Source organism: Podarcis tiliguerta (assembly GCF_965153285.1).
Source record: "Podarcis tiliguerta genome assembly, chromosome: 10".
In the NCBI taxonomy this organism is placed as follows: domain Eukaryota; kingdom Metazoa; phylum Chordata; class Lepidosauria; order Squamata; family Lacertidae; genus Podarcis; species Podarcis tiliguerta.
The window spans coordinates 34,932,201-34,955,516 of record NC_139543.1 but is presented as its reverse complement, the minus strand read 5'-3'; the positions used below and the strand labels follow the sequence as shown (position 1 = coordinate 34,955,516).

General features: G+C 40.6%; 1 protein-coding gene and 1 long non-coding RNA gene across 13 annotated transcripts in view; one reads left to right on the top strand and one right to left on the bottom strand.

Moving 5' to 3' along the window:
* Positions 1–23,316, top strand: part of PPFIA2 (PTPRF interacting protein alpha 2) — a 272,209-nt gene that overhangs the window by 234,636 nt on the left and 14,257 nt on the right. For all 12 annotated transcript variants that reach the window (XM_083400930.1, XM_083400933.1, XM_083400929.1 and 9 more), the window contains 3 exons: positions 3,761–3,854; positions 18,475–18,556; positions 21,727–21,927. In XM_083400930.1, the coding sequence (XP_083257056.1) occupies positions 3,761–3,854; positions 18,475–18,556; positions 21,727–21,927 (377 nt within the window). The remainder of the gene's footprint in view (positions 1–3,760; positions 3,855–18,474; positions 18,557–21,726; positions 21,928–23,316) is intronic.
* LOC310658704 lies at positions 5,659–22,762 on the bottom strand. The gene is made up of 3 exons (XR_014502427.1): positions 22,134–22,762; positions 21,310–21,387; positions 5,659–5,829 (listed from the first exon to the last, which is right to left on the bottom strand). It is a non-coding gene; the product is annotated as an uncharacterized lncRNA (long non-coding RNA).

The window sequence follows — 23,316 nt, the reverse complement described above, 5'->3', positions numbered from 1 at the left end:
TTGCTAAGTTGCCATTTGTAAAAACAAAACAAAGATTTAGGTAACTGTCATTTGAAACAGATGGCCAGAACATATTGGTGATTATGGATCCTGTTAGAATATGAAGAATTTTCACAGTGTCTTACAGTTCGTATTTAATATCTTCATATCATTGTCCATTTATGTTATTCAGGGGCAACACTTTAGGTAAGTTTTATCCTGAATCATTTCATTCAAATAAAATTGGAAACTTCCACTTCTCAGTTTCCACATCCCTATTGACAAGAAAGAGCAAGGAAACCAATATTTAACCTAAATATTTAGGATATTTAGTGAGCAGCCCCAGTTTACCCCGGGGCAAGCAAATAGTGAATACAGCCTGCCTAACCCCCATATCTTTAACTTTTCATGTAAAATATTGTACATTCTGAAATATAGTGTATATAAACAAAAAATAAATAGGTTGATAATTAGCTTAGTGCAGAATGGTCACTTTTCTCATTATTAGTAACATTCTAGTTCAGACCCTCCTTTCATCTAGCATTGGGGGAAATGAGGTGATTTGGGGTTTTTTAATATGGTACATTCAATATATTTCACAATCAATTTAATGATGAGCCCTTTGACATAAACTAGATGTTCCCATCTGCACAGACTAAAAGCTTCATATCTGTTCCATGGCTTATTCATTGTCAGTTAAATTAATCAAGATCCATTTTATTGATATTGGCATACTAAATACTATTGGCATACTAAATACTATTACATCTGATTATCTTCTTCTTCTTCTTTAGTAAGTTAAAGGCCCCAGGAATCAAGATATAATAAATGCATTCATATCCATTATGCTCTTTAGAACAGAATAGAGATGTCAACCTGTAAAAGCTGTCCTGGGGGCAATATTAGTTGCCCAATGTGCTACCCCCTCCCCATGACTGTAACCCACCACAACATCATAACTGCATAATTGGATGAAAATCCATTCATAGTTCTGAAGAAGTACTTGAAGTAAATCACTGCCAAATGTTTGTAACAAACAGGGGTTTTCATTTCCACCTTAGTTCAACCAAAGCAGTAGTACGTTCAAAAGTAAAATATGCAACCAATATTAATAAAATACAGTCATACCTCGGGATACAGACACTTCAGGTTGCATTTTTTCGGGTTGTGGACCGCCAAAACCCGGAAGTACCAGAATGGGTTACTTCCAGGTTTCGGCGGTCACACATGCGCAGAAGCGCTAAATCACACTTTGCACATGCGCAGACGCACCAAATTGCAACCCACGCGTGTGCAGACGCGCCGCTGTGGGTTTCGGATGCTGTGGGTTGTGAATGTGCCTCCCGCACAGATCACGTTTGCAACCCAAGTGTCCACTGTATATTCTGCAGAATACCTGTTCCCCTTTTTTTAAAAAAAAGTGTGAAAGCAATGGCAGGAAAAAGATTGGCTTTCCATTTGCATGTTTTTGGAATGGAAAGCCCACAACTGATGCTCACAATGATCCTTCATAATTTGTATAAACTGTATTTTGTGCTATCTGTACTCAAACATGAAGTACTTCGTAAGAAGGCGAACTCTAGCTATCTAGAACCTCCATATCTCTAGCTATCTAGCTATCTAGAACCTCTATCTAGAACCTCCATGCAATGGGAGAGAGCCATTGCCTTCAAGTCCTTCTTCCTGGAGGCATCTACAGTACTTGCTGGTCTAGATCAACCTCTAATCTAATGCCTTCTGATAGGGATTTGTGCTCTTGTATATGGCAGCAATTATAACGTTGGAAACAATGTTATTTGGTTTCGTTTTGTCCTGTGTCACAATAGGACTTCTTTTTTCTTTTCTTTTTGAATGAGAAAAGTTGCTTCAACCATGCTGCATCTTCTCTGGTCCATGATCATTATCAAAGATTTTCTTTCAGAAAACCATGGTGGTCCTTTCTGTAGTCTTGGTTTCCATAGCTTTCCACTTCTGATGATTAGCTAGGATCAAGTCACCTAATGTGTTAAAGAGATCTAGTTTAGTGTTGTTGTTTTCTAATTCTTCGACCAAAAAAACCTGACTCAACGATACATATTTAAGATTGAGAGTAGGGAACTCTTTCTCTCTTTTCCCCCTTCTTTATCCTTTGAACTTGCTGTCCTTTTGTCGTCTCATTGACTCTCTCTGCAGTCTTCCAGCATGCTTTTGAAACATCAACTTTTGTTTGTGTTCTCTATTGTTGGATCTGTGATGTCTTTTCTTAAAGTCAAATAATGTATCACATTGGTTGGCAAGAACAGGGTCCCTCCACCCCCATCTAATTGGAGATGGAGAAAACATGTGAAAATATTTAAGAATATGACTTGTGTAACCACCCAGTTACCTTGTGGTATTGCTTTTAATTTAAAATAGCACAATGGTACACTATAGCTCATGCCAATGTTTCAAGCTCACACTTGCTTAAATATGATCCATAACAGAATGCATGTCCTAACTGTGCTTGGTCAGATGATGGTACAGCTGAACAAGAGGAGATTTACTGACTCTGATATACTATATCTTAGGCAGTGATCCTGCATGTACATCTTTCATCTGTCTGTGCAAACAGTCTATATTGCTGGTGGCATGCTCTGTGTGTTTGTGTGTGTCTCCAGACTCGAAGGTGTCTGAAAGAAGGATGTGTATAATCATCTTACTCCTGCCTCCAGTAAGCAAGCGCTTTTGTCTTGTTTCAAAAACCTGCAAAACCTGCATGACTAGAGGCAACAGCGAGCAGAAGAAAGGCTTAATGGGAACTGATACCTCTAAAAAAAACCCAACCCATTTTCAACCACTTTTAAAACTATTGGTTGTATTCATAAGTAAGGAGGTTGGAAGGCCACTTATGCAAAGGGACATTCCTGGCCCCAGTTCCTCACTACCGCACCCCACACAACCAATATTTGTTGGTATTTTAAGGTTGTATTTTGCTGCTTGGTATGGTTTTAACTCCATTTTATAATTCTTTCCCATGCTGTTTTTTTATTTTGTTGCTGTTGACTTTTGTGACTTCGTTTTCTGTACATATTCTTTCCCCCTTTTGTGTGATACCAAGAGAGATCAATAGCTACTGGGCATCTAATAAATGCATTCAATAAAAAAATGAAGCCTCTTGGCAGCTGAGGAGTCCTCAAGAAAGGTTTTGGTAGGATGTAGTGCCCCTAGAGGACACTTTTAAGAGGCCTAGGATGCTGTATTAGGAAAAGGAGGAGTGTGGACAAGCACTTTTCCATACATATATTCCACTCCCATAACTTCTGGCTACAGCCCATTTTCTATTTTCATTCTGTTAAGAGGCAGCTCTCGGGAAAAACCCAGCTAATTTCATACTTTCTCCAAAGCATTAGGAAACTACAGTTTCCTACACACAGAGGACTGTTTTTATCCTGTAGTGCTATGCAGTCATCAGTACATAATATGACTCGCCTCCATATTGAACAGTCCTGCAGTCAGCAGACATTACCTATACCTCACAGGAAACCCTGTGAGTGACTGTATTTTAATAATCTGCTGTTGAGGCACCTGTGGCTTTTGCTGCTTCTTTTTCTAAGGCGTTGAGACCAACCTACAAACGATTTCCTTGTTGCTAGTTCTTATATGTCCCAGTGGATAGTGTGGAATTCGCTTCTGGATTTAGGTATCTTGCTTTGCTTTCCACCCCAGAAAACAGACTTTAGAATTTCACAGACCAAATGCTAAACTAATAGAGCCACTTGAAAAGAATGTCAATGGAGAAAATCTATTTGCTGTTTTGACACAGGAGGTTACATGGAAACAGAAGCCGCAGCACAGGAATCTCTGGGATTAGGCAAACTGGGAACTCAGGCAGAGAAAGACCGAAGACTAAAGAAAAAGTAGGTTGCTTATTCATGCTCCTTTTATCCTGTCATCCATCTGTGGTGCATTTCCTTGATCCTTTACTTATTCTCAGCATGGATTGCACCTGCTTGGAATATCCAGTAGGTATTTGTTTTCTATTTAAATATATTTGATTAGCAACACTCAGTACAATTTACAAACATATAATTTATCAAAATAGTGCAATAGCTTGCAAAAATAAAACAAGTTTTATTGGCACTTAAAGCAGCTTTAAAAAAAACAAACCCTAAAGGATTGTGTCCATTTCTCTATGTGGATTTCAGTAAAGAAGGTCAAGAGGAAAGGCTGTTTGTATTTATGAGCAGCCTGTTATAGAATGCAAATGTTCTCCTTTGACTCTATTTTCTCCTTAGGAGGGGGGCAACCTAGAGTTTTGTGTATATGAATTATAGGATAATTATATGCTTTCACTCACTGCATTTACTTGGAAGTTAAATTCAGCAGCTGCTATGATTCAGGACACATAGGCTTTGATAAACTGTAATTACTACTGCTTCTCAATACCTGCTATGCTCCGTTTGGAAACAGATTGTTTTTTTAAAAAAACAAAGAGGGGGAAAACTTATAGGGGGAATAAGACTATTCAGTGTTTTGAAGTTTTGCTGTTGCTTCTGATGGTATGACTTCAGAAATTTCCTTAAAGTTTTCTCACTCAACTTACTTCTGCTGATCCTTTCCTCAAATCTTTCCTGCTTAATATTGTCAGTTTCTCCATAGGTGTGTTCTAACATTTGACTCTTTGTTTGTAGTGTGCATATTAACCATGTTTTCTATGCCATGTCTGACTTCGAGAAAATGTATTTTCACCGTTCACTGTTCATTGTTCAACCTGATTGTTCACCCTATGAAAATCCTGATGCAGCAATCCAAAGCTGCAACCAACAGAATTGTTCCGCCAGAGTTTTATCTTTCCCATGCTATTTACTAGAATCCTTACCTGATTTCTTATCTGAGCTATGACTGTATAGAAGAAGCAGAGAACCAGACCGGGATTTGTATCATGCTGCCAAGATAGCCATTAGATTTAGAAGAAAATATCAGATAACAGGTTTCTGACTATGAACGGTATAAAATCATTACTGAGGATCTCAGGAATAACTTCTGGTTATAACTTCTGTAATATTTTTAAGTTTTATTTCTGGCTTCCCATTTCTAAATATTTGTAATGACTAGCACATGAAATCCTTACCCAAGTTGCCTAGAAGAAAACCCCATGGAATTCAGTAAGATTTACATATGAGTAGGCATGGATAGGATTGCACTAATAACATCCTAAAGGGGCACGGGTGGTGCTGTGGTCTAAACCACTAAGACTCTTCGGCTTAGAGATCAGGAGGTCGACGGTTCGAATCTGCGTGACGATGGTGAGCTCCTGTTGCTCTGTCCCAGCTAACCTAGCAATTCGAAAACACGCCAGTGCAAGTAGATAAATAGGTAACACTGCAAAAGGAAGGTTACGCTCTGGTTTCTGTCATGGTGTTACATTGCGCCAGAAGCGGTTTAGTCATGCTGGCCACGTGACCCGGAAAACTGTCTGTGGACAAACGCCGGCTCCTTCGGCCTGAAAGCGAGATGAGCGCCACACCCCATAGTCACCTTTGGCTGAACTTAACCATCCAGGGGTCCTTTACGTTTAACTTTACCCTACATTTTAACATCCTAGAAAAACTAACATAATATTAATAGAATACCTGTATAACACATGATGATGGTGTAGTACGAAATCAGTCACTGTCGCCCATCATATGTATAAGCAACAGAAGTAAACAAAAAAATGGCTTTTGGGTTGGAATAGAAATCATTGTTCATTAAAAGAGTCTAATAATTCATATAAAATTTTGCTAGAGACTTTAGTCCTGCCTTTGTCCTTTGTCTCATTAGTTGGTGGTTTGGTATTCTTTACCTTTGCTGGATTTCTTGTTTCTAGTAATCACATCTTGTGGTTAGCCCCTGAAAAAGAAGCAGTAACATATACGGTAATTTGAAGACCTCCTTCTGGTTACAGTGTGGCATAGGAAAGGTTCAATGTCTCTTTATTTTACAGAGCCTTGCCCAACCAGTGCCCTATAACTCCCATCAGCCCCAGCCAGCACTATACTCTATTTAACACCATCCATCACACTTTACAAAGAATAGATATAATAGGGCCCATGCTCCAAAGGGAATGAGCGAATGGGAGCAGAGGTGAGCAGGGTAAGAATATATGATTACTTCAACTACTATCCTTTTGTTTAGTTGCAACTGGGGTTGGAGATTGCTGGAGTTCTGCCTACTCCTTACTAGAAAAAACAATGGTGAATGTATGAAAGGGAGCAAGCAAGGATTATGCAGTTAAATGCAAGGAATTAGTTTTTATTGGTCCTACCGCCAATTTGCTTTGCAACCTTAAATGTTTCCTATCTTCCCCTATTAAATCAGTAATTTCATGTTGCCTGTGGGGTGTTTTGCTTTCTTTAAGTTAAATGTTTTCCTATCCTACAATAAATTTGCAAATTTTAGTGATAGGATATATGTTTTAGAGACCAGTATTTCCACACTGGTGTCTTTATTTGCTTGTTCATTTTGATGCACTTTTATCCCATCTGTTTGCTTTACAAAATCATTCAAGCAGCTTTTAAAGAAATATCGGGTGAATAGTATCTGGCCCATTGACTTCTCATGTCTTGATTTTGATTGTTAACTGAATACAGTCTGCTGCCAAAAATGTCTGCCGTACAAGAAATTCCTGGGGCTCTGAATTTTGCACACATTGTGTTTGAGACTTGCCCATGGAATCTTTCCCTGCTACTTATCTGTGTATAGATCTTAGCCCTGTTCAAATGACAATTCTGGGCCAGAGGTGGTAAAAACGTGAGAGGGGTTAATTCACCTAATCTTCAATACATACCCAAACCAGTTGTTTGTGCACAGCTCGTATGCAGGAGCTACACTTTGTATTTTTTCAGGGTACAGATCACATGGAAAGATTCTAGGTTCATGCCATTTGTAGACACATAATCTCTGGACAATAGATTGACTTACCGTAATTCATTAAGATTGCCAATAGGGCCAGCAGGCATCATTTTAAACGTGTCCCAGCCAAATTGTTGTCTCTAAACTGCAGTGGGTATAAGCTGTGACCAGGGCTGAAAGAAGCCTGGTTTTCTCTCTTCTCAGCAATTCTTAAGGATAAGCCACTCCTCAAATTATCAGAGTCCTCTATATAATGCAACTACCTCTTCCCTCGAGTCACTCACTTACCACACTGACACTGACAAATTCCTTCTGCTGCTTACCAAATTTGTCACTTGCAGCATTTCAGCCTCTGGCAAGGATGCCTTTGCACCTGAATTTAGTGCTACCTTATTATCACCAGTAACACAGTGCGATAATTTGAGGGGGGAGAACTGACAGCTTTCTTTGCCTTTGCTCAGTATCAAAGGGGATCTGAAAGCACAAGTTCTCCCTAATTCTTAATGCTTCTTTTCAAACGGTACAGCATATGGCTCCAAGCTGGGTGTAAGGACACAGGCAAGCCAACCAACCGTATTATTATGCTCCCAGATGGAGAATCTTATTGGAGTATCTCCCGAAGTGCTTTCTTGCTGCTGCAAGGAGTATCATGAGCTACAGAGAGAGGATGTGACAGCTCTGTACTGCCATTCAGCCACACCTTGGATTAGGAAAAGGTCATTTAGGAGGCACAGAAAGGGATGATAGACTGTTTGGTACTTTTATCCAGCTGCGGGATGATGCACATACCAACCCATGGGAAATCTACTGGTGCAGGAGGCACCATGAAGATCTACATTTCTGCAAAACCACCCACTTAATCAACAACTTGTGGGATGAAGTAATCAGTGCTGGTTTGATAGGGGGAATCCGTCTCTCTGCTTTTTGTGTAGGTGTGGAAAGTCAGTGAAGATGGTCTTACATAAGAACTTCAGAAGAGCCTTGTAGATCAGACCAACGGCTCATCTCGTCCAGCATCCTGTTCTCACAGTGGTCAACAAGATGCCTGTGGGAGACCCGCAAGCAGGAACTGAGCACAAGAGCACTCTCTTGACTGCACTTAGACCCGACCTTTCAGAGCAGCCTACCTGGTTCTCCCCTTGCTCTGTTGTATCCTCACAATAACTCTGTGAGGTAGAGCTGAGACTGATAATTAGCACCTTGACCAGTGCAGCCACTAGTTGCTCCTGCTCTGAAGCTTGGTGTTCTTCCATTCATTCATTTAAATGTGTCCCGAAATCCATATATTACAAGATGTGCATGACTTCTGGTCTTCTGTATCATTGGATTTCCCATCATCAAGCAGTGCTGAGGAACCTTAGGCCTGAGAAGCTGAATTAGGTTCTCCAGGCCTCAGAACTCTCCTCAGGCCACACACCCCACTGGCCTGAGTTGGGAGCGGGTGGCGCTGTAGTCTAAACCATGGAGCCTCTTGGGTTTGCTGATTGGAAGGTCAGCGGTTTGAATCCCCACTTTGGGGTGAGCTCCCATTGCTTTGTCCCAGCTCCTGCCAACCTAGCAGTTTGAAAGCACACCAGTGCAAGTAGATAAATAGGTACTGCTGTGGCAGGAAGGTAAATGTTGTTTCTGTGCACTCTGACTTCCGTCACGGTGTTCTGTTGCACCAGAAGTGGTTTAGGCATGCTGGACACATGACCTGGAAAGCTGTCCGTGGACAAACGCCAGCTCCCTCAGCCCTGAAGTGAGATGAGCACCACCTCACAGTTGCCTTTGACTGGACTTAACTATCCAGGGGTCCTTTGCCTTTAACACCCTGAGTATTTTTTGCCTGGCTGGAATGTGTCTTTGGAAATCTTAATAATGTATTTTGCTTGTTTGGATGGAGAATAGCGGGGCGGGGGGAGGTCTCTGTGTGTGTACAAACTTCCTTACTGTATAAAGGTAAAATTTTAAAAGCACCGAAACCATAATTTTAAAAGCACTGAAAATAAGTGCTGGAAGAATTCAGTCCTGCATCACTCTAGGGGCAAAACACTGGAGCAGCTCTTACAGGACTATCCCGTTACCAAGCTTTCTTCCACACTAGCCATTTCATCTGAAATGGACGCCATTTGTTCTCTCAGCTTTTTTCTGAATAATCCAAATGAGACTGTTGTTAATGTGTTGTATTCTGGTGTTTTTAGCCGTCCTTCTGCTTTTCTACACTTTTGATTTGTGGCTCTCTTTCTTTAAACTGTTAAAATGCAATTGCAGCACAGCCCAGCAAAGTGCTTTTGAGGCATCCCAGGGCTAATGTTCCCATTAATTTTCCTCTTAGTCCCCTTTTTAAAAAGTGACTTCCGCTTCTCAGCTTCTGCCACCTTAATTAGTTTCTTCCTATTCTCTGGTGGCATTTTTTAATTGGCCCATAACTAGGCAGTTCGTATATAGGAGGGCCCTTAAAGTGATCGTTTCCTCCTTTCAGTCATAGCCATTGCTCATTAGTTAACCCTGCTCTTTCATTTTACAACTGGAATTTCTTTGAGTTGATTTCCTAAATAAGTTTAAACAGACATTTTATTTTAAATTTTCTTATGCAATGGAATGGAAAGGGAAAGAAAAATTATAATGCCTCAAATTACCTTTCTTGGAGATGGCAGGTGTATTGTTTATATGCTTGTTTAGATTCATTTCTGATCCTGCGGCTCCTCTTTTTAGAGACAAACATTCTTAAAACTGGCAATATTATATAATGCAGTATTAGTTTCTGAATAACATACAGACTTTAATAAATCATAATTGTGCTTAATTTAGGTGCTTTTGCAATCTGGTTCAGTTTTAGATATCTACTTAATGCTGATAACATGCATTATATATATATATATATATATTAGTTTTATTTAGGTGGATAAAATATTAAGCATTGGGTTGGCAGTTATAGTGTTGCTGCTTTCAGAAACCTTTGTGACTGATTACACCTGTCTTGTGGTATGTAAAGTTGTCGTGTCTTGTTTGCAGTATGTATCATGCCGTGAGTGTTTGTCTCCTGTTTTCCAACTCAGGAATTCCGTGATAGATGGGCACATTGTCCTACTCATGTGATATGTGTAAACGTTACATTCAGTTCACATGGGACACAGCTTGGGTGCAAGTTATTGGTCCTCCAGGGCGGTTTGCAGGGTGCCCATTCTTGTGAAGACAATCCCAGTGTTCTTTTCCTCTGTGTTTTCAGTCAAAGTTCTGACACAAGGGGAGAGAGTTGGCTTGACCCAAGCAGATGTCCATGTTCAGAAAGGGCAGGCATGGCAATGAAAGTTTTGTTTTCCATTTCATTGCAAACTCTGCTTGACATAGTGTTTTTTAAAAGGGGACATGGTTGACAACAGAAAAAATATATATCGGCAGATCGCTTAAGATTGCACAGGAGCAAACAACATACACAAGATTTGTTAGGAGCAAACAACAGTACAGCTCAGTTCCTAATAATATTTCCATATGCACTAGACACTGAAAGCATATTGAAAGCATGTAGCCCTTCCCCCTGAATCTTGGGAACTGCCGTTTGTTAAGGGTGCAATGAATTGTTACTTTTTGGTGGGTAAACTACAGCTTTCAGGATTCTTTGTTAGGTGGGGGGGATGTGCTATAAATGCATGCTGTTAACACAGTAGGTGTAACCTTCAGACCTGGCCTTAGATTTGAAAGTAGAAAAAAAAATCCCATCAGTCTTTAGCAAATGTATTGTTACAAATTGTACACTAGTTGTTTCATGGCGTGGGGGATTAATTCTGTCCCAATATATAAACATGTACAACTACTTAGCCTCAGTTTATACATCTGTAAAGGCAGTAGATCTTGACCCCTCCAGATCACACTGAAGAGATTGCCGATGAGAGGGGAAAAGCAATCCCTAGACAGGCCTCCTTCCCAAAATGGAACTAGGATTGGTGGCAGCTGAATGTATTGATCTCAGGAATAGGAGCTTCTCCGTGCCAGGCTATTGGATGTAGGAAATTCTAACTACAGCATTTCCTGTCTGCGTGTAAAGATCGATTTCCCAAATTGGTCCATCCTTTGTTATCATCAGGGCCTTTTTAATTTAGTTGAGTGTTTAATTATATTAGTTTGGCTTGCTCATCTTTAACTAAAAATAATAAGTTTGCTCATTGTCATATACACAGTATTGCCTCTAATGAGCCTAGTAATTAAGTGCAATTTAAAACCAAACAAAAAACTGAATTAATTGCTTACCATCTACTTTTTTCTGATTCTTATTGCTAGAAAAAAACCCCCGTTAATTTAGCCACTAAGGGTGTAAGCTTTTGTTTAGCCCTTTGGAATACTTAATTATTATCTGACTCTTAATTATTTATAATTGCCCATTATTGACTAAATCTATGTTTGCCTCTTCTTTTTGTGTCAGGACCCATAAGAAATCATTATATATTAATATATCTCTGAGTTGACGCACAAACTTCCACCTCCCTCCACAAATAATTTTTTCTTATATATAGTTGTTGCAATGCCATACCTACCCTCTCCGGAAAAGAGAAAGGACAATATTCAGTGATTTTAGCAAAGGCAAAGATAATTCTTTTAGATTAGGTAGTTGTTGTTTTTTACAAAAGTAGTGTGAGAAGGGTCAGATTTTAGGATCTTTGCTACTCAGCTAATAGTAAACCTTCAGTCCCTTGCAGATGCCCTTGCAGAAGATAAATAAGAGATCTGTTCTGCCAAATGGGGCACTGCCCCACCAATCTCGGGTTGCCCTCAGCCAGCTCCCACCTGCCTGCCATCTTGAGCCAGTCATGGGTGGCTCTGCCTGCCTTCCATTCTGGCTCCCCCTACTGCTGGACTGTCTCCCTGCCATCTGCGCCACCAGGCCCAGTGGAAATGAGCCACCCCGGTTGAAGCATAAACATTATGAACCACCTCCCAGCTCAAGCCATTGCATCTATCTCTACGGACCAGTTCGCTCAGTCACAATCTTTCTTCATATACAACACAGTGTCTCCAGGGATGCACTCATATGTAGAACATAAAATATGACGTGGGTCCATTTTATTCACACAGTGTGACCTTGCATTGGTGATTTCCCTCTGAAACAAACCGCTGGTACACAATGGGGAACAGGATCAGAACCATGGAGAAGAGATGTAAGCCCTTGCTCCCATAGCAGCCCCAAGCAGAATTAGGCCCTCCTCCCTTGTGCCTGCTCTTCTCAGTGGGACCTGCGAAGTATGCTGCCAATTGTGGCTGCATGAAATCTCCATTAGGAAGTTGCTTCTGTATTTATGGGAAGCTCAGTTTACCCCATCCTAGATTGTACACCAGTTTGTTCATTCTTCAGGGGGTAAGCCTATTTAGATGAGGGTCTGAATGGCTCCTAGGTAAGGAACTGTATCATTAATGGACGTGGATAAATTATAAGGAAAATTGTTATAATGGTTCAGGGAGTTATTGTTGCAAATCTGATGAACTGTAAGGAAGGCAAATGTATGTTTTTTCTTACGTGTTGACTGAGGCTAGTTCTGTTGTCATTGTAATCCATTTTGTATGTTCTACATTCAAGTGCCTTTAATTCAAGGTTAAGCTTGAATAATTTGCATTTCTTTATCAGGGAAATTAGTGTTATCTAAATGTATTTACTCTGTAGAGGGTTATCTGTTTAATTTAGCTAAAGCAAGAGAGATCGGTTTTAATTTTAAAAAATCACACTTCTATGCTGCTTCTTTAATTTTTTATTCTATCATATGATTTCTTTTATGGATTGACATATATTCATTAATATTTGTGTGCTTTTCTTTTCCATCCATCTCTCTTCATCTCATGAAAAGCACATCTGGGTAAGTTAAACCACAATGGTTGCTGATCATATTCATTTTCAGCACCATATTTGGATTTCTTCTTTTATTTCCTCTTATTATATTTTTTAATTTCTATATAACCACTTTAATTTGCAGATCTATGTGGAGAGTTGAACCAAAATCAAACTTTAAAATATTCTAAACTTGGGCAACATTGGAGACCTTTTCAAGGTCTACTCCTTGTGGATATATGAATATATTTTCATATGAACTGAGTGAAATTCTAGATGAGCTGAAATAAATGAGAAAAAAACTTGTGCTCTACCTCTGTGGTAAACTGTTTCACTGGTATTTCACTCATTCATTTGTTCATTCACTTGTTCTATATGACCCATATATAGAACAACAATATTTTGTATTGATTTTCCCACTCTTGGTTTCATTTCTTACCAATTCAATTAATTTGCAAGTTTGTGAATATCTTTTTATTGCTCTTCTCAGTTTGGCTAAAATTATTCCAGCTGCAATCCAAACTCACTTACATGGGAGTTAGCCCCACTGAAATAAATGGGGCTTGGTTCTGGGTCGACATGGGTAGGTTTACACTGTTGAAACAATTGCTTTTGTAAAAAAAATCAGGTAGTAGGAGAGAAAAACTCCTAGTCAGACCATGTATAGCCTCTTCCATGCAACATATGTAGAATTTTACACATATATAAACTTCCCAACATCTCTGTGATTAAAACAGTAAGCTTACAAAAAGCCCTTTGGTGTGTGGAGCTGCAAGGGACAGAAAATACTAATTTAAGAGTTGTATGTTAAAATGTATTTCTACGATGGGTGCAATCAAATATGGATTTAATATGCTTTAATATACCTGAAAACTCCAGGGGTCTGTAATTGTATTTCGCAAGTTTACGATAAGATTCCAAGGCCACATATTATGCAGGCTGGTTGATTCATTATGGTAGTGGTGTTATATTTTGAACAGTCATTATTTCTCATTATAATTCAAAGTTAAGGCCCTGGCTTCTAGTGGCTACTCAGCAATTCCAAACTATATTTCCATTTACCTAATGAATGCTTTTAGGAAAAAGCAATAACTTTCACCACCTTGAAACATATGCACAGCAATTACAGCATTATTTAAGCAAGCTGTGCTTTTATTAAAAGAGTAATCAAACTTCCCCACTTTTTAGATTTTGAAACTTTTTAATTTGATTTTTTTATTATCTTTTGAGGATTCCCCCGCCCCCTTTATTCTAGCAGAATATATATAGAAAATGAATTACACATGTGTCCAGAGAAGTTCAATAGTGACTTTAAATTGTGAAAGAAACCTAGCTATACTGTATGGAGTAGAACTGTGTGCTGTTGACTGTTTTGAATTTCTTTCATGGAGCAGTTCAATAATCACACACAACACTAAGCCAAACCATGATACAGCATATAGGAGCAAATGTATAGCTTCCTGGAGAGAAAGTTGCAGGTGCTTTGCTTCTCAATAACACAGTAACAGCAGGAATAGGGAAGAGGCAAAAAACTTGTGCACTTCTCTCTTGAAATCCAGCCTTTTGCCCTAAGCAAAAGGCAGCTAGACTGGTGACTGGGGGCGGCCGCCGAGACCACATAACACCGGTCTTGAAAGACCTACATTGGCTCCCAGTACGTTTCCGAGCACAATTCAAAGTGATGGTGTTGACTTTTAAAGCCCTAAACGGCCTCGGCCGAGTATACCTGAAGGAGCGTCTCCACCCCCATCGTTCTGCCCGGACGCTGAGGTCCAGCGCCGAGGGCCTTCTGGCGGTTCCCTCATTGCGAGAAGCAAAGCTACAGGGAACCAGGCAGAGGGCCTTCTCGGTAGTGGCACCCGCCCTGTGGAACGCCCTCCCGTCAGATGTCAAAGCGATAAATAACTACCTGACATTCAGAAGACATCTTAAGGCAGCCCTGTTCAGGGAAGTTTTTAATCTGTGATATTTTAGTGTATTTTTGGTTTCTATGGAAGCCGCCCAGAGTGGCTGAGGAAACCCAGCCAGATGGGCGGGGTACAAATAATAAATTATTATTATTATTATTATTATTAGCAGGGCCGGCCCACCCAAGAGACAAGGTGAGGTGACTGCCTCAGGCAACAGGATCCACAGGGGCAGCAGATCTAGCCTCCAAGGAGTGCATTGCTTGCTTGCCGCCACCACAGTAACATCAATGGCTGCTTGGAAGCTGGATCTGCTGCCTCCTTGGTAGCCTCACCAAAGCTGCCTCTACAGCAGCCTCTTGGCAAATAGGAGACACTGCTGGTCTCCTCCCACCTCTAGGGAGGAAATGGTAGGGGTTGCCCTCTGGAGTTTCCTGGGCTCTGCACTTGCCCTGCATAATTCAAAGCAGCCCCATCCCTGCATAATGGCCTTTGATTTGCACTTCAACCATTGGGTTGATTTGATTCTCTCTCCCCTCCCCAATTCCTGATGCAGATCTTCACTCACCCCTTCTCTCCCTGGGAGGGCATGTGTGTGTGTCATTTTGTGGTTCCCCTCACCCCTCACCATGTGCCAACATGTCATGGGCCAGCCCTGACACTAAGTTCTGTGTGGATCAGGTCTTAGTACAGTGGTACCTCGGGTTAAGTACTTAATTTGTTCCAGAGGTCTGTTCTTAGCCTGAAACTGTTCTTAACCTGAAGCACCACTTTAGCTAATGGGGCCACCTGCTGCTGCCGCACCGCTGGAGCACGATTTCTGTTCCCATCCTGAAGCAAAGTTCTTAACCTGAAGCACTATTTCTAGGTTAGCGGAGTCTGTAACCTGAAGCATATGTAACCCAAGGTACCACTGTAGTGAATAAGGAATTTCAGTGGCTACCAAGACTTCCTTGACAAAGACAGCATTCAGCCAACCTTTGAAGAGAGTAGTCCCATAATTTTCTAGTCAAGTTTCTCCAGCTGGGGAGTTCTCTTGTGAATCCCCTACTGAAGTGGGAGATAGTCACAGAAGTGCAGCAGAAGGCTCCCTGTTGGACTGTGTCCTTCAGCAGCAGCACTTACAAGGTTTTTTCCCTATGATAAACATACATACTATCCTGTAATCTAAGCTTATGGCACTATGTTGCGTTATAAACAAGGCTGCATTCCTGTTACTACTTCTAAGAAAAAACAGGTACTCTTTATTACATCCAGTGGGACTTAAACATTTCATTCCACACTGGATTATATCTGCATAATGAGGTGCAAATGTTTCTGCTCATCTGATATCTTAATGAAAGAAAATGGCTGAAAATCAATGGCATGCAAACGAAAGTCAGCACCCACGTCTGCACTTGTGTTCTCAATTGGAATTCGCTGAACATTAATGCTATTCTCTCACATTTCATATTTATATTTCCCCCCCTTTATCTTACACAGAGAAGTGTACTGTAGGTCCTCTGCTCATTACTGGACCTGACATTGAATGGCCAAGATTACATATAAAATTCTCTCAATTGTACAGCGCAATAATAGTGGTGACTGCCTTGGCAACCCATTCTATTAATTTCCCAGATGGCTCATGAAAGGTATCAAAAGGACCGAAATACAAATAATTATGCATATCTATCACATGAACAGCATAAGGCAATGACTGAGGAGCTGACCATGGTAAAATCATAGCTCACCATCTTCTGCAAAAATGAGTGATCCTGAGTTGAGTTATGAAATAGCAAGCTGTTATTGGATTTCACCATGGTATCTTTAAAAAAGTAACAGGGGTCACCTTATCTAGCATTTTCCGAGTAGACTTAGCATGTATTTCCAGGTTATTATTTTCTTTGTTTGCCCTTTCTTTAAGTTTCTAAGGTCCCAATTATATGTGGCTCAGGTGATAGGTAAATCGTTGACCCAGGTCAGCATTCCCTTCATACCTTGTCATATTTCAGTTTTATTTACCATGTGCGCTAGGCCCATACACACCCAACTCTAGCATGACAACACTAAGCAGTCCAGTGGTGGGTGGGTGAGAGAGGCTGGCATGCTAACACTGTATGCATTTGGGTTGGCATGCATGGGTAATGTAATAGGAAGTGTTTGCAACATTCATGCAGTTAACTGCTTTCTTAATGACTCCATGTCGCGTACAAATTGGAGCTCAGAATGCCACAAACAGTATTCTCAGCGGATCTTCCATCCACAAAACTGCCACCCCTGTTTAGCTTCATTGGTGAAGCTAATCAAGGTCCATTTACCCTTCTATGGACCTTTTTAATTTCTTCCACTCCAACGTTACTGTAATTTTTAATACTCCACAATATATATATATATATATATATATATATATATATATATATATATATATATATATGTTTGAATATGTAATGGCTTGTAGAATGGAATGGTAAGAAGGTCAGTTTGAATTCTAGGGTTGTTGGTTTTTTTGCATAGACTAAAATGGAACAAAATGAGTTTTAATTATTTTTTTGCATTAAATTGAAAAAGAAAGCAATAACCAACAGCAGTGTATTAACTCTGCAACATTTCATTCATTAACAGCCCTAAAGGAATGGAGCAAAAAAAGGGGGTTCTTTTTGAATGTCAGCATATTTCAGGTTATCCTGTATAATTTAATGAAGAAGCTACAAACAAGTATATGAATAAATTCACTTTAGTAAATTCAGTTAGGAAGGATTGGAGAATGTTATTATCAAAAGAGCAGTCTTGCCCTTGAGCCATGATATTTAAAACATATAGATACCTTCACTGACTTCAGTGGCAAAATTCAAAATTGGCATCATGAAGTTAAGACAGGTTAAGATTAATCATGTGATTGGTTGATAATATTTTTTTAAAAAAAACTTATTTGCATGTGTGTAAAAGATCAGATTTTGAAAACTGTCTCTTTTTTTGTAATGGTGAAAAATAGTGTCCACCTGCTATCAAACTGTTTTCAGAGTTAGTTTTCATGTATGAATTACGTATCCTGGTGTACAAAATGGAAAGCACTTGAAATTATATAACCTATGTATTTCGTTTTTGAGAAATCACCAAAAGCAGTTTGATCAGGAGTGTTCAAGCACTCCTTCATCGTGGAAGATATGTGTTCCCCATTTCAGTCAGGTGACATATTCTACTTTTCCCCTCTGCAACAGCCATAGCAGGAGGTGCTATGTACCAGAAAGTTCTGGGCCTTGTCAAATGGCCAGCTATTGATTTGACAAAACAATACGGTGTACAAAAACACTTCTTCCATGATGTAAGAACCTTCCCCCTCTCCCAGTAACTATTCACACCTGAAGCCCTCAAATGACTAAGTGAAATTTGATTTTGGAAAGAGCCCAACATATGTATTTCAAATCTAATTCTTACAACAAAGTGAATATGGAGTCCATCTCTCATTGTACTGCTTAATTACTTTCCACAGAAGTTTCTCTAAACGGTATCCTGAGCAAACATACATATGCAATGGTTTATAATACAACTGAATAATAATGGGTTTTCCATGCAGTTTGAGTAATGCTGAAAAATAAAGTTGAAAGTGGTTTTGTCCACATGTTGGATATTCATGAGTGACTGGCCACCTACCAGGGATGCTGTAAAAGTGGTTTTCCTGCATTTGCAGAGGGTTAGACCTTTGAGGTCCCTTCTACCTCGATGATTCTGTGAATTCAGCAAGAGAATTCATGGCCAGGGGAGCCCATTTCTCTCAACAAGGGAAATAACATTTTCTCTGTGGTCTGAACAGTTCAACAGTGCTGACGGACAAATAAAGGCAGCTAAAGTACTGTATATTTGATGTGATTTACCACAGGCTAACTGTATCTGAGCATAATTGTGTCTGTGGTGCTCCCAGGTACCACCATATGCTTTAATAGATTTGTGATGGTCTTTTAGGCATGAACTCCTGGAGGAAGCTCGGAGGAAGGGCTTGCCTTTTGCACAGTGGGATGGGCCCACAGTGGTTGCATGGCTAGAGGTAAGTGCTAGGAAATCTTCTGAAAAGGTGGCCATACCTGATTGTACCTTAATGTTATGAATCACTGAAGATCTAATACAGGTTTGGCATTCATAAAAGAAAAACAAAAGCAGCACTAATTCATTCATTTTACTGAGAGCCTCCCAGAATGCTTTATACTGCGTTCCAGCACAAAGCAGCAAGTTCTCCGGCTGTCGTCTTATAGAAGCAGAGAATGGCCAAACCTTTCTAAAAATACAGATTAATCTAAACGAATCTGAGGATCTGTGATGAATAGTGATCTTTTCAACCCAACCCATTAAGAAACCAGCGTTTCTCAATTTTTACTTGCAGCTTCTTTGCTTGTTGTTGCATTCAGATTTTGGATCGAATTAAGAGTGGATTTGCATGTCAGCCTACTACACCAACACCTGTGGTTTTTGTACCCATGGGGCTGCCCCTCATACATGTGAGAGCACTTGTATAGACAGGCAGTCACCTACAATTTCTGGTAAATTGTTGAGCCAACATGCTGCTCTAAAGAAGCAGCTATGCTTCTGATACAGGTCCTTAGAACCTAGCAAAAGACCTATAGATATAACAGGCAATGAGAACCACCAAGCCTATAATCCCTTGATGGTTCTGCATCCTTCCTCTGGTTTGTTCTCTCATTCCTTGTCCTTGTTTTCTCTGCCACTTGTCTCCTGATGCCATTGGCTGATCTGCTTTGATGACATAGTGAATCCTTGAAGCTGCCACTAGCTTATCAGATTTGATGTCACAGAGGGGCTAGTCCTCCTTTGCCCAGTGTGCTGACAGTTTAGGGTGTCACTGCAGACTGTGATTTATTGTTTTCCAGTGTGGGCATATGAAATCTTAAGAATTCAGAGGCATGATTAAGATATGATAAACCAGATTCAGCAGTTGTTGATAAACCTACTGTGCTGCATTAGTTTCTAAACTCTTTTCCTTTTTTAAAAAAAAGTTTTATTACAAATAGCAAGCAACACCACATCCCACACTGTAAACAATGATCCTCAGTTCTTTTAAATGAAAAGTTGCTTTCTGGGTTGAATCACTCTGGCTTCTGAACCTCTCTGCGATATTTAAAATCTGAATACATCAGTAAAGATAGAGGAGTGTTCAGCATTAATAAACTCCACTTTCTTGAGTACAATCACTATAAATCTGTTTGTTCTTTAAAAAGCAAGCCATTTAGAAAAGCTAAAGAGTTTGCTCTTCCTTCGATGTTAAAAACAGATGCTGTGTTTCAACCCACAATGTGCAGGATTATTACTGTTGAAGTGAGATTCATGCACTTGTATTTCAAAGGTAGAAGCACTGAGTGTGTTTGATGAAGCAGAACTCCCCAATAAGCTTTAGTATTCAAACATATGTTCTCCTACTTGGTTTACAAGTTGTGAGAGAGAAAGTGTGTCTTGAGCTATTAGGATTTTTTAATGGGGAAGGAACAACTTGATTCAAATGATACAAAAAAAACGTGCTGTATTTAAGTGTGTAAAATGTACAGTTTTTTTAAAAAAGGAAAAGTGCAGATAATCATAGGATCTGAAAGCAGCAGCTTCATTCCATTCATTTTCCGTGAAGGAAGCCTAAATTATTAAGAAGGCTTAGCTGAAAGATGGTAACCAAAAGTGTATTGATGTAAGAGGAAGTTTTGTAGCTAAAGGCTAAAATGTGGCTTTGCCCTAGACTATTCGAATATTATGTTATTTTTACCCCTAGAGTTATAATCTACCCCAGGTGAAAAACTTTCTTCTTCTGGATGGGAAACAAGAGGAGCAGGGGGGTGGCCAATGCCGGATTTACGTATAAGCTAAACAAGCTATAGGTTAGGGCCCCACTCTCTTGGGGGCCCCCAAAAGTTAAAGGAAAAAAACTGCATGTACATTTCCAAAATATAAGATAAAAAAACAAATAAAATGGCTTTAGATACCTAGATACCTATTAGGTCCATAAATTACCATATAGCATATATTCAACACAAAAAACAGCGACAATTTGCTGTTGACAAAGGACAGCTGGACATATAAAAGGACCCCATTACCTTCAGTAGCTTAGGGCCTCATCAAACCTAAATCTGGCTCTGGGGGTGGCACTTGTTTCCAGGAATGACAGCGCTGTTGTTGAAACTGAATTTTAAAATCATTTCACTCAGTGGTGTCGTGGTGGGGGCAGGGGGGCAATACAGCCCAGGTTCCATGCCTGCAGGGGTGACAAGAAGTCACCCCACGGGGCTCGTGGCGGCACGAGCAGCCATCATGCAACCATAGCCACCATTGGAGGATCCTCCGTTCGCAGCTGCAGCAGCCAGCAGAGGATCCCAGCGCCAGCAGCAAACCATTAAGTGCAGTGCATGTGCGGCGTTGCACACATGCACTGTATGTAGGAATGCCACACATGTGCTGTATAGCAGTTTGCTGCCGGTGCTGCTCCAGCACTCCATCCTCCACGGCTGTAGCAGTGCTGGAGGGATCCCGACACTGTCCGTACAGCGCTGGAGTGGCACTGGCAGCAACCCACTATACAGCGCATGTTCGGCATCACTACGTATGGCGCATGTGTCATACATAGCGATGCCACACATGCGCCCTATGTCATAGGTGTCACAACGCCTTCCTTCACCCCTGATTTCACTACACCTGAATTGCATGTAAGCTATGATGAAGCCAGAGGTTTTGAAGCAAAGGATTATAGAATGAAAGGCAGTTTCAGAGGGTGAAAATGTTTCATTAAGACTTCCCAAACCTTACCTGTTTTGCACCAGTTCACTCCTGTTCAGAGTCTCTATCAGTGACATGCTTTGGTTGGAAAAATAACTCTGCTTCTTCCTAGTAACAAAAAGGAAATCGAACCAAGCCTGAGTGTGTGACAGTTAACACTGTCACTAGGGAAAGGACTGTATTAAAGCAAAAAGAAATTGCCAGTGAAACAGCAGCCACTTGGGGTTAATAAAGAGGTTCACAATGGAGCATTGCCCTGAATGCCAGAAACAGCAACAGGTGACAGTGTGGTCTGCTTTTGCAGCCCTGTCAAACGCAAACAACAAGCACCCCATGTTTGCAATATGCACACCCTATTTCAGCTCCAGGCATAAAACTTCAGGAATCAGATTTGCTACTTTTGATGCTCACTGTTGTTTCCCACCCTCCACCCCACCCTCTCAACAGTTGTGGCTGGGAATGCCCGCCTGGTATGTTGCTGCTTGCCGTGCAAATGTGAAAAGCGGTGCCATTATGTCTGCCTTGTCAGATACTGAAATTCAGAGGGAAATTGGAATCAGCAACCCTCTTCATCGCCTAAAGCTCCGTCTGGCAATCCAGGAGATGGTATCACTCACAAGCCCATCGGCCCCTCCGACATCTAGAACGGTGAGTCACGTTCCTCTCTCACTCACCTAGAATTCAGCCTGAGCATGGAAGTTAGCCATCTATGGACCTCTCCTTTCTCAGCAAGGCTTGTTTGTCTTATTTGCTTAATAGTTTCATCTTTAGTAATGCTTTCCACCAATTTACCCAAGGCGGACTTTAAGCTAACGAACATGTAATTTCTTGGTTTCCTTTTAAACACTTCTTACCATGCAAGGAGACAGCAAAAATCATGGGATGAGAACATGCAGGAGGTAATGTTTTGGGATTTGATTTTAGCTTCCATTTCCCCACTGTTTTTCCAATGGAAATAACTTCAGCCATTCCCAGATTGGATCTCTGGTGCTGTCTCATTCCCAAGTGATCACTGCTAACTCTTCAGGGGTTTGCATTAGTTGTAGAAATGACTCTCAGCAGGCAGACATAGCACAAAGAGATGCTTTTGCTGATATTCAACAGGAGTTGGAGGGCAAGCGTCCCCATTTCCTAAAAGGCATTTGTTGAGGGAGTCATCTGGTGTGTAAGGAACACATTTTCTGTGAAAGTGGCTTTAGCCATGGGCAACTTTTGTTGGGGGGGGGCAAAGCAGTATGAGGGCACCTGGGCTAGTCAGACTAGCAGGCAGCATCAGCACAAAGTCACAATGGCCAGTGTCTCCTTAGGCAGGCAGCAACATTAGTGAGGGCACACAATATTTCTCTCCCACTGAAGTAGGCATGTGTGGCCACAAGTCTCTCTCTCCTGTTGAGCTGGGCAGAAGCAGTGGCATCTGTCGTCTCACTGAAATAGACAGAGATGCCTCAGCAGAGAAGTATGGTTTTTCTCTCCCCCTTTTTTGGTAAGTCCTGTTTCTGGCCATAGTTCAAATTATATTTGGGAGCAGCTTCACATATGAATTTTCCCTACACAGGTTTACAAATTAGTAGGAGAAACTCCATGGATCTAAAAGGTGTGCATGTGTCTGTTTTGTGGAGACATATTGAGAAATCATGATTGCCATGACCCCCAGTGAATTCCATGTAACAAAATAAGGTGAGGGTTACAGATGGGTACATTTGTCTAAGAAATGCATCAGTCCTAAGGTATAGCCAAAGATTAGAACACTAATATAAGATGTGAACCAAGGGCCAATTTTCTGAATTTATTCCTGGAAGAAAAGGCATTATACAGTGGTGCCTCGCAAGACGAAAAGAATCCGTTCCGTGAGTCTCTTCGTCTAGCGGTTTTTTCGTCTTGCGAAGCAAGCCCATTAGCGGATTAGCGCTATTAGCAGTTTATTAGCTATTAGCAGCTATTAAAGGTTTAAGGGATTAGCGGATTAGCTGCTAAAAGGCTATTAGCAGTTTAGTGCCTTAGAAAAAGGGGGTGGGGAGCGAAAAAAAACCCCCAGGA